Consider the following 12,550-nt stretch of genomic DNA (forward strand, 5'->3'; position numbering starts at 1 on the left):
GATCTTAGGGTCCTGGGATTGAGCTTTGGGCTCTCTGCTCAGCAGGGAGCCTGCTCCCCCTACCCCTGCCTGCCTTTCTGCCTGCTTGTGATCTCTGTCTGTCAAATAAATAAATAAAATCTTTCAAAAAAAAGCAGACACTTAACCAACTGAGCCACCCAGGCATCCCCAAAGATACTTTATTTTGATTTAAAAAATACTGTTGTTTGTAAACAATTGGCAGTGCCTTCTTCATTAAAAACAAAAACAAAAACAAAAACCTTAGCTGACTTTCAAAATATTTTTAAGACAGTAAGAACTCCTGCAGACTCCTATGGTATGAATTAAATAGTTACAGTGAGTTTGCACAAGAACAGAATGACAGATCATCTTTGGGTACTTTTGTTTTTTTTGCACTGGGTTTGGCAGGAGGTGAAAGGTATGCATTGGCAGCAAGTGGACAGGAGGGACGTGGGGGGCGGTTGGCACAGAGCCTGTTGAGTTTTGGAAGTGGCAGCAGAGTGGAGGCCTGTGTAGAGCTGTCTCCGCCCCATCTCCTCATTCCCATTGTTAAACTCTCATTCCTGCCTAGGATGTCTTTCCTCCTCTGTGCAGCTGAACTCTGTCCTCTCCTCATTTCATAGTTCAGGTCCTGTTTTCTCCATGAAAGTTTTTCCTGCTGATTCTTGCACAATTTGATCTCTTTCTGCTCTGATCTTCCTTCCAAGAAGACTTCTGGTCTGTCCCATGTAAGCATTTTAGTCTTACAGTCTCTTTAAAAGTTTTTCACCTGTCTTTATTTTTTTTTTTTCTTAAAGATTTTTATTTATTTATTTGAGAGAGAAAGAGTGAAAGAGCAGTGGGGATGGGCAGAGGGAGAGAGAAAGGGAGAAGCAGACTTCCACCTGAGCAGGAAGCCTGACGTGGGGCTCGATCCCAGGACCCTGGCATCATGACCTGAGCTAGAGACAGATGTTTAACTGACCAAGCTACCCAGATGCCCCTCACCTGTCTTTAATGAGAGCATCAGCTTCCTGAGGCCAGGTGCTAAGTCCTCCACTTGCATTGCCTCTTAAACTTGCAAAAAATATTGGGGATAGGGACGCCTGGGTGGCTCAGTGGGTTAAGCTGCTGCCTTCAGCTCAGGTCATGATCCCTGGGATCAAGTCCCGCATGGGCTCCTTGCTCGGCAGGGAGCCTTCTTCTCTCTCTGCCTCTGCCTGCCTCTCTGCCTGCTTGTGTGCGGGCACGCTCTCTCTCTCCTTCTGCCTGACAAATAAATAAATGAAATATTTTTAATAAATATTAGGGATAGTTAAGTACTTAATAAATATTTTTTAGTTAAGTCTTAATAAATACTTGGGATTGTGGTAGTCTATCCATTGATTCTTGTTGTATATGAGAGGGGGATCTTGCTTTCCATTTTCAATTAACCAAATATATGTAGCTTTCCTTTCTTCCTGCAGAGAATCTCTAGTAGTAATCAGTGAGAAAACTCATTTCTCAGAGAAATCACCCAAATCAGCTAATACATTAAAGCACTCCAAGGGTTTGGGCACCTGGATGGCTCAGTTGGTTAAGCATCTGTCTTCAGCTCATGATGTGAGGGTCCTGGGATCAAGTTCTGCATCCAGCTCCCTGCTCATCGAGGAGTCTGCTTCTCCCTGTACTGTTTCCCTCTGCTCATGCACACACATTCTCTCTTTCACTCTCTCTCTCTAATAAAATCTTTTTTTTGCTAAAGATTTTATTTATTTTGGGCACCTGGGTGGCTCAGTGGGTTAAAGCCTCTGCCTTCAGCTCAGGTCATGATCCCAGGGTCCTGGGATCGAGCCCCGAATAGGGCTTTCTGCTCAGCGGCGAGCCTGCTTCCCCTTCTCTCTCTGCCTGCCTCTCTGCCTACTTGTGATCTCTCTCTGTCAAATAAATAAATAAAATCTTAAAAAAAAAAAGATTTTATTTATTTGACATCAAGCATCCATCTAGGAGATCATCTCTCAACCTAAGAACTAAACTGTTACTAGCTCTATCGAAATTCCCCTGTGGTCCTCACGTTTTCTGTAGAGCGGGGTTTTACCACATGCTGCCTTGCCTGCCATTCTTCTCTCTTCCTCTTTGAAAAAGAGTGTTGGTGAGGGGAATTCCGCCCCCCACCCCTGGCCATTGCCCTCCAAAATGGCTGAGGTAATGGCAGATTGCCGTCTGGCCCTGTTGCGCACTTTTGACTCTATCCCGGGGTTTGAGGATGAAGATTTTGATGCTGATAGGCTCTCTTTCCCTGCAGGTCAGGCTGGGAAGCTGATGTACGTGATGCACAACTCAGAGTACCCTTTGAGCTGCTTTGCCCTCTTTGAGAATGGCCCTTGGCTTATTGCTGATACCAACTTCGACGTGCTCATGGTGAAACTCAAGGGCTTCTTCCAGAGTGCCAAGGCCAGCAAGATTGAGACACGGGGTACCCGTTACCAGTACTGTGACTTCCTAGTGAAGGTGGGCACAGTCACCATGGGGCCCAGTGCCCGGGGCATCTCCGTAGAGGTAAGACCTTGGGGAAGCAGGAGCAGTGTGTGCTGAAGGACCGCTCAGCAGAGGGCCCTGCAGGTTTTCTCACCCCTCTGAATGCAGACAGGCACTTACGCCTTCCTCATCCCTGTCTCCAGGGCCTGTGTGCTCCTCTGTCCCTGTGTCCTTTACCTTTTCTTTAATCATTCAGGCTCTGGCCCATGATGGGAATGGGACGCTGGGGTCAGAGCAGATAGAAAGCTTAGGAGGGTGGCTTGCTGGAGAAGGGAAGGAATAGTCAAGGGACCAGTCACCCATCACAAGGACTGGAGCAAACCAGGGCAACTTTTGGGAGGTGGGCCCTAAATCATGTGTCTACATACTTTTCCACAGTACAACTTAAGATAGGTCAGAAAGGTTGTGTAGCAAGATGAGCCTTTCCTTTTGACATGCTGTCGACTTTCTTTCATGGTAGAAAGAGGTGTGTGTGGGGGGAGACTTCATCTCTGAGGTGTATACTGGAAACCACAAAGAATGTGGCATAGCTGGCTTTGGGACCAGTGAAATTCCTCAGTCTACCACATGCCCAGCACTGTGTGAGATTAAAAAAAAAAAAAAAAAAAATAGGTGAGCTACAGGGGCCTGCCTTTTGAAAACGTATGATAGTAAATGAGCGAAGCTAAAACAAAGTGTTTCTGAAGTTAGTCTGTAAGACATTCCCCGGGCACAGATTGCTCTGGGAATTCAGGCCAATGAGAGCACTGCTGACTTTGAGGATTGGGATGCTTTCTTCAGGAGTAGCATATAAAGAGAGACTTAAAATGTAGAGATACGGGGATAGATGAGACTCACAAAGCATTCCAGGTAGAGAAAAGGGCCTTAGCAGTAATTACTGCTCTGAAACTCCAGGGACCCCTGTGACCAAGATTTCCTGACCCCTTTTGGTTTGTGATACACCTCACATTTGCTGAGACCCACTAGAAGCCCACTGTCTGCCTGTCCTTCATATTTCCAGCTTTATGGTACAAATACATCCCAGTTCTTTCTTTACGTGGTTTTCCTTATGGTTACTAATTATTTTCCCTGCCATCTTTCCAGTGAAAAACTAGGAGAAAGGATTGAGAAAGTGTAAGATGTATCTCCTTTGGCCCCTGCCACATTGGTGGGGAAATTACTTCTTAGGCTCAGGTGGGGTCCATTATGGGGGTAATGTTTGGTCTTAAAGAGACTTAAGAGCATGTGTGTCTGCTTTGACCCCTGTGGACACACACACAGATACATACACACTTTCACATTCTCTTGTTCTTCATTTTCTGTCAGAATTTTCTGGAGCTCTCCTTGGATCTTCATGCACCATAGCAGGGACTGTACAGTTCTGAGATCATCAGAAGGGGCCTGGATCCTGTCCTGGGTCTTGTGGGTTGGGGTTGTGGGTTGATAATTCCCAAGATGAGAATGTCAGAGATCCCTAAAGGGAATGTGGAATTCCTGGTGTGTGGCTTGAGTTTTTCCTGTGGAGCAATACTGTTAGAAGGTGTGTGTCTTTGGCTTGGGGTTGGAGAAGATGGGAGCAGGGGGCAAGAGGTGCAAGAGAAGCAGAAGACCTCGTCCTTGTCTGCACTCACCCTTGTTCTCTGTTCTTTTGGTCCCCAGGTGGAGTATGGCCCCTGTGTGGTAGCCAGCGACTGCTGGAGCCTGCTGCTCGAGTTCCTACAGAGTTTTCTAGGCAGCCACACACCAGGGGCTCCTGCAGTGTTTGGGAACAGACACGATGCCGTCTATGGCCCAGCAGATACCATGATCCAGTACATGGAACTCTTCAATAAGATCCGGAAGCAGCAGCAGGTGCCGGTGGCTGGGATTCGTTAGTGACTGGTGGCTGCCTAGCTGAGCTCTGTCACCAGGGGGTCGGTGCAGGAAGAGCAGGGGCTGCACCCTGAGACCCCTGGACCCCAGAAACCCAGGGCAGACATGGAGGCTTCTCTCCCTCCTCTCAGCTGTGACTTTTGTTCTGGGGATCTGGACTCCCCTCCCCTGACCCTCACATACAGCCCCCCAGCAGCTGCTTCACCCTACGCCTTACTGGACTTGGCCTGTTCTCAAGAATGGTAATTACGAAGAGTGGAGATGTGAGGAGCTTTCCTGCTTTAGGGAAAAGGTAGGACAGGGCTGTCCCTGCCCAGTGTTGGTGGGAAAGCAGTCTGTATCTCCAGCTGTTGCAGATTTGGCCTAGGTCCACAGTGGATGGACTGGGCTGGGCTGTGCTGGGCTGTAATAAAGGCCTCTTCCTCTACTCCAGGGATGCAGTTGGGCCTCTCCTGGAGAAGGAGTAGAAGGCATAACTTGGTGTGATGGCTGTCATTTCTTGACATGTTTGCTGAAGTGAACTGTGAGTTGACTTTTCTAGGATACTGCTGGAGTCCTTTGGAGTCTCCCTCTGGCATCTTTCTGTTCTGTTGTGAATGAGGTTAAGCCATAAGCCAAGCTGCTGTAACAAAGAGAACCTAAAGTACAGTGGCTCCTGGTAGAAGGTTCTTTTTCTCTCTTCTAATAGTACAGATGTAATCAGATGGTATGGGGCAAATTTAACTGTACACGGTCACCAGGACCTCAGGTTCCTTCTGTCTTGTTCAGCCAACTTTGGGGTGTTGACCTTGCCCACCAGGTCAAAGCAGACTCATCAGTTCCGTGTCTACAATACACCGGGGAAAGAGAGAGCAAAGCACTTTCTTTTTAAAGGATATGACCTGGAGTCCCTCAAATCAGTGTGGCCACACTTTGCTGAAAGGGGCGCTGGGACATAGAGCCTCTTACTTCGGTGACCATGTGTCCAGTTAAAACCCCGGGGCTTCCATGATTAAAAGATGAAGGAGAAAATGGATGTGGGGGCCTAGTCAGGGGCCTCTGCTACATGGAGCTCAATGGATGTGCCCTGGAGGGCCCTTGTGGTTATTTTGGAGAGCACCCCCAGTAACGGAGTTATTTGTCAGTTGCATTAGGTTAGGGCAGGTGCCGGAGCCACTAGTGAGTTTCCCTGGCTTGGTCACACTGGGTAGTCTGTTCCGCCCCCCTTGCCTAAGGGTTCATGGCTTCCTGAGCTCTTTGTCCTTGTTTCATTTGAGGCTCCAAGCTGCTCATTGGACTTAAATTGCCTGCTCACCCAACTCAGGCTGCAGAAATGTTCACTTGGGCTAACATTGATATATACAGGTAGGAATGGTCTGAGGAAACACTTTAACGTATTTTACCACAGAGCTGTCCTGAAGGATACTGTCCCTCACTGCAGGTACCTCAGAGAAATTAGTTTTAGATCTGACGCCTCTGCAACAGGAATCAGGAGACAGTCACATTTCCCTTGTAGCTTTGGCTGGCAGGAAGCTCAGTTAACTCCAGCTGCAGGACCTGCTGCCTGTACTTCTTGTTTTCCTTTGCCCTGGCTTTTTTGTTTGGTTCTTTCTTCTGTTTTTGCTTTTTTAAATTGAGGTGTTGTTTTAGGTGTCATTTACAGACAATAAAATGCATACCTAGATCTTATGTTTTTAGCCCTCTGATTTATATTTGCTCTCGTCCAGCTTTATCTGTGTTTTTCTGCAGACTCCCTCAAAGCTTTTGTGAGATGAGATGGCATTTCGAAAACATACAGAGATAGAGTGTGATAAATGTGACTTAAGACGTATGCATTTTACGGAGGGGTTCTGTGCTCTAAAAAGTAAAGAAGACTATAAACTCCCTAACTGTAGTTTGCCTTTTGATGCAATCTTGGCTCATACATTTCCAGCATTCTTCACTTTTCCCTTATTTCGAGCATACATTTAACCAAAGTCAAGTCCAGTGGACACCAGACCGGGCTTTATGAACTGCCACATTGGGTACTTCTGTCCACTCTTGTCCTTTGCGTCAATTAAAAAAAGTTTACTCCTATAAAAGGCAGGTAATGCAATACATTTCTTCATTTAACAAATATGGCTCCTCTAGTGAGGTTGCCAAAACTGAGCTGGTAACTAGTGGGAAGGGTCCAGATGTCGTCTAGCTTTTATGTGCAAATCGGAATGGGACTTTCAAGAGTCGTTGAGGATTGTCAGTGTATCATTTTTGAAAGTTCAGGTTTAATGAAAGCTTAGGAGCATTGGTATAAATTTAAGGAATAAAGGGCATGGTGATCCTCATTTTATAAATGGTAACTTAAATGTGGCTAGTTAATGGAGATGCCATGTGTTTGGTTTTAAATCTGATGTGGTTCCTTCTTTGCTAGACCTGTCTTCCTGAGTCTCCTGCCTCTGCTTCCAGAGGCTTTTCCCTTCTTCCCATCTGTATCCACCCCAAAATAGCAGAAACTGTGTTCTAAGACCCTGCTAACATGTCGGCTTGGTGAGTACCTTTGTCAGAGCTCTGCAGCGAAGCTGTAGGACTCCACTAGTCTTCCTTTTTTGGGAGATGGGGAGGTGGGGCTCCCACAGAGGTCATGCTGAGAGAGGAGGCTGCAGTTGGGACCAAACTCCAGACTTAGGACCCGTAGCTACTGTCATGTGTCTAAGTGTGGCTCCTGGGCTGTGTGTGGTACCAGGTTATTTTAGGTGGAATGTAGAAAACACTTTTCTGTTAGTACTTACGTCTTATTCTAATGTGTATTAGAAAAAAACAGAACTAGCACTTTATTCCTTAGGATGAGGGTAGGTTTTAAAGGAAGAGTCCCTTTACAAGAACTGTTGAGTTCTTGCACAAATGATACCTGCAGATGGCAAACCCTGGGATGGCAGAAAGCAAATGGTGGGATTTGGGGAACCCTGTATTCTACCTGTGTCTAGCCCATCACTTGTATCCGTTCATGGTTCCTGCACTGGCTGTGCTTTCCTCCTGTGTCCCGTGCTCTTGTGTTTCTCTGTATTCCTGTTCCCAGGCTGCCTCCTGCTTGCTTGCCTCAGATCTTGAGTACCAAATAGTCAGTCACGTTTCCCCCGCCATCTGTTGTTGTCCTTGCTCCTCTGAGGGAATACATAGAGACTGACCACTGGTCTCCATCGCCAGGTCAGCCCCAGCCCAGTGTGTCCAGTGTTCATTCGTGGGGCTTCAGTGAGATTTTTCTTTCCGAATCCTGGATGATAAAGGAAAGCAGTTAGAAATTCCCACCTCCTCATGCCCTCTAGGTGTCAAGAGTGGAGACTCTGCGAACATAGGAAGGGCAATAGGCTGAACATTTTGAAGCTGTGCATATAGTAGATCTGGAGCCAGGTGGGGCTGATGGGTGGTACATACCTGTGATTCCCAGTATTGTCTTTCCCTTACAACAGCCTCCCTCTCTGTATCTGCTGCTGTCTGGACCCCTTGGGCTGCAGGCCCCAGTCACAAGTGCCATGTGGCATGGCTAAAACCAGTTGTATCACAAATTTTGGTCCTCTCCTGGGAGTTGGTGTCTTTGGACTTCGAGTAGTCTCTTCTTGGGGACGGACTCTCCCCCAAGGTGAGTTTCTGCCATTGTGTAGAGCATTCCAAAATCAGCCTCTTGGATTACAAGGGACCCTTTAGGTCACCTCGTCTGACCATGATTCAGGACTCAGATCTTTACATCATCTCTCCCAGAGGTCATGCAGCCTTCACTTGGCCTCATCTAGGGAAATCCCTTCCCTGTGTATTCCATTGCTTTTCTCAGTAACTGAGACAAATGCAAAACAAGACAGAACAAGCCTATCCTTTCCCTCCCGGAACATGGAGACTGTATTGTGCTTAATGAGGGAGTTTTTTCTTAGTTGGTGCGGGAGTGTGAGTGGACGATGACTTTCAAGTAGCGGTTCGAACTTAGGGCAGCCTAAGCCCCAAGGGGAGCCCTGAGAAGACAAAGATGCCTCGAACTCTGTGTGTGTATATGTGTGTAGTTTGTGGGGAATAGGATTTGTAGGGTTCATTAGAGGATCTCAAAGCTCTGTGATCTATAAGAGGGTCTCTAAAAGAGCAGATCCGGAAGGGAAACGGGAAGGCAGAAGTAAAGCAGTTGTGAAATACATCCTGCTGGCTTATCATATGCATTTATATGTCCTGTATATAAATATATGTATCTTCTGTCCCAAAGGCAGAATTCAGTATTGGAAATCTGTCATGTAGGAAGGGCAAAGCTAGGGATGTGGAGGTGACAGGTATTCCAAGGCTGCTACTAAAGGAGAGAGAGCACTGGTTTAGAAGACAGGTAGCTGGGTGTTGGCCATAGTACTGACCTGAACCTGCTTGGTAACTTCAGTCAAGTTGGCCTTTCTGGGTCTCATCTGTAAAGTGGGAATAAATGATGCCTACTACCCATTTTTCATAGGCTTGTTGAGGGGCTCAAAGGAGAGTAGATGTCAAAAGCTTTGTAGATAAGGAGATGCCCTCTCTGCTCTTGCTTCTTTTTAATGGTGCTGAAGGTACTGGTGTTTGGTTAGGATGTTTAAGCTGGGATATTATGGGGGCACCTGGCTGGCTCAGTTGGAAGAGCATGCGACTCTTGATCTCGTGGTTATGAGTTTGAGTCCCATGCTGGGTATAGAGATTACTTAAAATCTTTAAAGAAAAAAGTGGGGAAGTTATGGGGTCATACTATTTGGTGGCAAGTTAAAATTCTCCCCCAGTGGAAAGAATGCTATTGTAATAGACAACGAGCAGTGAGAGAGGGTCCCAAGAAAGTATACAATAGTATAGGTATGTTTTTTAAAACAGATCAATGAGCACAGTGTATGGCCCATCTCTGGAGCACTGAACTCTATTTTTAATACTTACCTACAGTGATAAGATTTTACTTGTTCTACAAACTGAAGGGAAAGAGGCTCTGCTTAAAAACAAAAGGGGGGGTGTGGAATTGACTGTATCTTCTTTGTGGAACATACCCATCCCTGTTTCCCCTCATTTCCCAGGCCTTAGTTGTGCTTGTCTCTGAACTGTGTTTGTGTGGTGCCATGTGTATTGTAATCATGCTCATTACCAGTTGTGTCTTTAAAGGAAGCTCAGTGTTTGATTCTATTTTCCATTTCTTGTTGATGAACCATTGAAGTTCTTAACTCTGAAACTACACTAAAAACTTTTTGTTAGCTATGCTGCATAGCCTTCTCATATTTGGATTATCCAAAATAGTCTTCTTATTCTGCTTCCATCTAATACACAATTCTCAAACTCTTTAGTCTCAGGACTCCTTGATGCTTTTAAAAGTTCCAAAGACCTTTTGTTTATGTAGGTTATACCTATTGATATTTGCCTTATTAAAACTTATGAGAAAAAAAGGTATTCATTTAAAGATAAAATAAGTCCAGTGCATCTTAACATAAATATTTTCATGAAAAATGACTTTTTTTTTCAAGCAAAAAACTTAAAAAAGTGACAATATTTTGTATCTTTGCAAATCTCTTGAATGTCTGGCGTAATTGAAGACAGTGGATTCTCATACCTGTTCTTCATTTAGTCTATTAAAATTTGTCATTTTGATTGAAGAATGTGACTCCAACCTCACAGATGTGTAGTTGGAAAAGGGGAGGGGTATTTTAACAATCTTGACCCATAATTGTGCATATTCTTTGAAACTACATCGCAACTCTGCTGTTAGTTGGAATGCAGAATCTCAAATTCTATCAGTAAACTTTTTGTACTCTGTTATATAATAATATTCATTGGTTTATTTTGTACCTGAAGGGATCTTTTACTGATACCTGATTTTCTAGCATCATGCATTGGTCGTTTGGAAAACATTGCAGCTCTTTTAGGTGCTGACACATTTTGTTATACGAGAAAAAAATCATATTAACATCACCACTGTTCTCATCAGGAAAGTCTTGGGAGGCTATTAAGTTCACAGCGGCAGTTACAGGTTTACAAAATTCAAAGTTTTGCTTGAGAGCTTGAGTTTCATCATTGCTAACAAGTGCTGTCAGGCTCACTTTATCTTTGAGAAAATCTCTGTCAGACACCCAGAGCTGACAAAATAGAGTTTTTCTGTTAGCTTTCTTTCAAGTAAAAATGGCATTCCATGAAGAAAGTTACTAATTCATCTCAGAATGCAGAGAAATTGCACAAGTGCTTTTCCTCAAGAGAAAGATGGTACTTAGGTAAGAAATAGAAGCACTTTATGCATATGTCCATTTAATCATGTAGAATAGTATTGAAAAGATGGGTACTTAAAATAATTTTTAGTATTTCATCAAAGATTTCTAAAGTGAAACAAGTTTTATTTTTTCCTGTGAGTGGGTGACAGTGAAGAGTACATTGACCGATAGCACAGTTGAGTGCTGTTGCCTTGATATGTGCTAAGGCAGCAGTAATTTTATCCATTGTTACTTTTTTTCATCAGTGCAAATGTCATCACTTTGACAAAACCAAATAATGTCTTATTATGATGAAAATAGTTTTGATCTCAGGGACCCTATGAAAGTGTGTCAGGGTTCCACAGGCCACACTTTGAGAACCGCTGATCCAATATATGCTCAGGGCACTGAGAATCTTTTCCCCCTAGATTGCTATTCTGAGAACACTCCTTCCTTCAGAAGTCTTAGGTGTTCCAAAACCTCTCAATAAAAGCACCTATTATGTGTGGGGCACTTTGCTAAGGTATTAACATTGAAAAAGGTACAATCTTGAATCTCCAAAAATTTTGGGGGGGTTTGGGGAGCAAGGGGAGAAAACTGCTAATAAAGGAGTTAAAATGTAAGATAAGATTTTTAAAACGAATTAAAGGTGATAGGCAACAAAGGGAATGCCAAATTTTTAGACCCTACTTTGAGCTCATGAACCACATGGCAAATCCTCATCAAATCAGTTGTGGAGTCCTTTCCTTCCATCATCAAACCTCTTACAAATGGCCAGGTTAATTACCTTTAGACCTGTTTTTACACTTATGTAAGCTTGGCTGCAGGCATTGTAGTTTCATGCTTACACATGCACTGGGTGTTTCTCCCTTCTAATTTTGCTGTTCTTGAGCTTTTGTGCTTCTTTATTTCATATTGACAAGTGTGTAGCCTTGAGCCCCTGTAGCTGTTAACTCAGATGTTTGTTTTCTTTGTCCTTCTATTTACATGTAAGTCTTTACCTGCTTTAGCCATGTGTTGAGTGATGTAACAGTGTTGGTCTGGTATTTGTAAACTGGGTGGGGGTGGTGGTGAAACGTCACCTCCCGCAATTTATGTCAGAACAATGCAGCCTCTGGAGGAAATCTTTAAGACTAGTAGAAATAGCCGCTGTTGTTTCCCTGTGGTCCGCATCCCTACGATCTGCTGAACTTCTTAAGTTTTTGGCTGTGAGCCTCTTCCTTGGGGGGATTTCCATAAAACAGCTGGGTCCCGCCTGGGTCTTCAGTGGCAAAAGTCAGACACGTGCTCACTGTCTGGTAGCCAATAGTAACTTTTGCAAACGCAGCCTCAGGAAACCCAGGGCTCGGAGGCTGCTGCTTTCGGAACGACAATGTTAGCAATCACTTAGTCTTTTAACAGAATAAAACAAAAACATAGGATAGTGACAAAGGCTTCCACCCTTGGCAGTGGGGAGAGATGTTAAAGGAGCTCCAAAAAGTGTGCGGGGAACTAGTGTAGATGGAATTCCTTCACTGTTCCACGGGCTGAAGTGCTGGGGAGAAGGGGGCGGAGATGGGCTCTTAGAGTCTGGCCCTTTAAGGAGGAGGGACAGCCTTAAGACTCTGTACCTTTAAGAGTCTCTTTGTCTGGAAACCTCCTTATTTACCCTCCTGTGCTTCAACCAAACTTCGACCCGCGATTCACAACGCCCCTCTACGCTGCCGCCCCTTACGCCAGGCTCAAATCGGCCGCACGTTTGTGTCTAACCCTAAACTTTGCGCCCGCGGCGCGAACCTTCAGAGAGGCAGTCTGTGCCGGGGTCGGGGCCGAGCGCTGCGCCGTTGGCGCAATGCGGGGTCCGGGGGGCGGGGCTCCGGGGGGCGGGGCTCCGGCGGGCGGGCCAATGGGCGGTCAGGGGGCGGGGCCGTGTTCGGTTGTCTCGCGCCCTGGTGACAGCTCGCGCGTGCTGATGATGGCGGTAAATAGAGGGGGGGGTCGGGGAGGGGGCGGAGGAGGTAGGGAGGCAGCCAAGGGGGTAGCTCCAGGGGGTG

At 45.5% G+C, this 12,550-nt stretch overlaps 1 protein-coding gene across 2 annotated transcripts in view; it reads left to right on the forward strand.

Annotated features, from left to right (window-relative positions):
- Positions 1 to 12,550, forward strand: part of MED20 (mediator complex subunit 20) — a 50,746-nt gene that overhangs the window by 11,543 nt on the left and 26,653 nt on the right. For both annotated transcript variants that reach the window (XM_032862203.1, XM_032862202.1), the window contains exons 3-4: positions 2,264 to 2,517; positions 4,135 to 4,639. In XM_032862203.1, coding sequence (XP_032718094.1) covers positions 2,264 to 2,517; positions 4,135 to 4,350 — 470 coding nt within the window. In that variant the 3' untranslated portion in view covers positions 4,351 to 4,639. The remainder of the gene's footprint in view (positions 1 to 2,263; positions 2,518 to 4,134; positions 4,640 to 12,550) is intronic.

Source organism: Lontra canadensis, unplaced genomic scaffold, assembly GCF_010015895.1.
Source record: "Lontra canadensis isolate GAN:19392208 unplaced genomic scaffold, GSC_riverotter_1.0 scaffold23, whole genome shotgun sequence".
In the NCBI taxonomy this organism is placed as follows: domain Eukaryota; kingdom Metazoa; phylum Chordata; class Mammalia; order Carnivora; family Mustelidae; genus Lontra; species Lontra canadensis.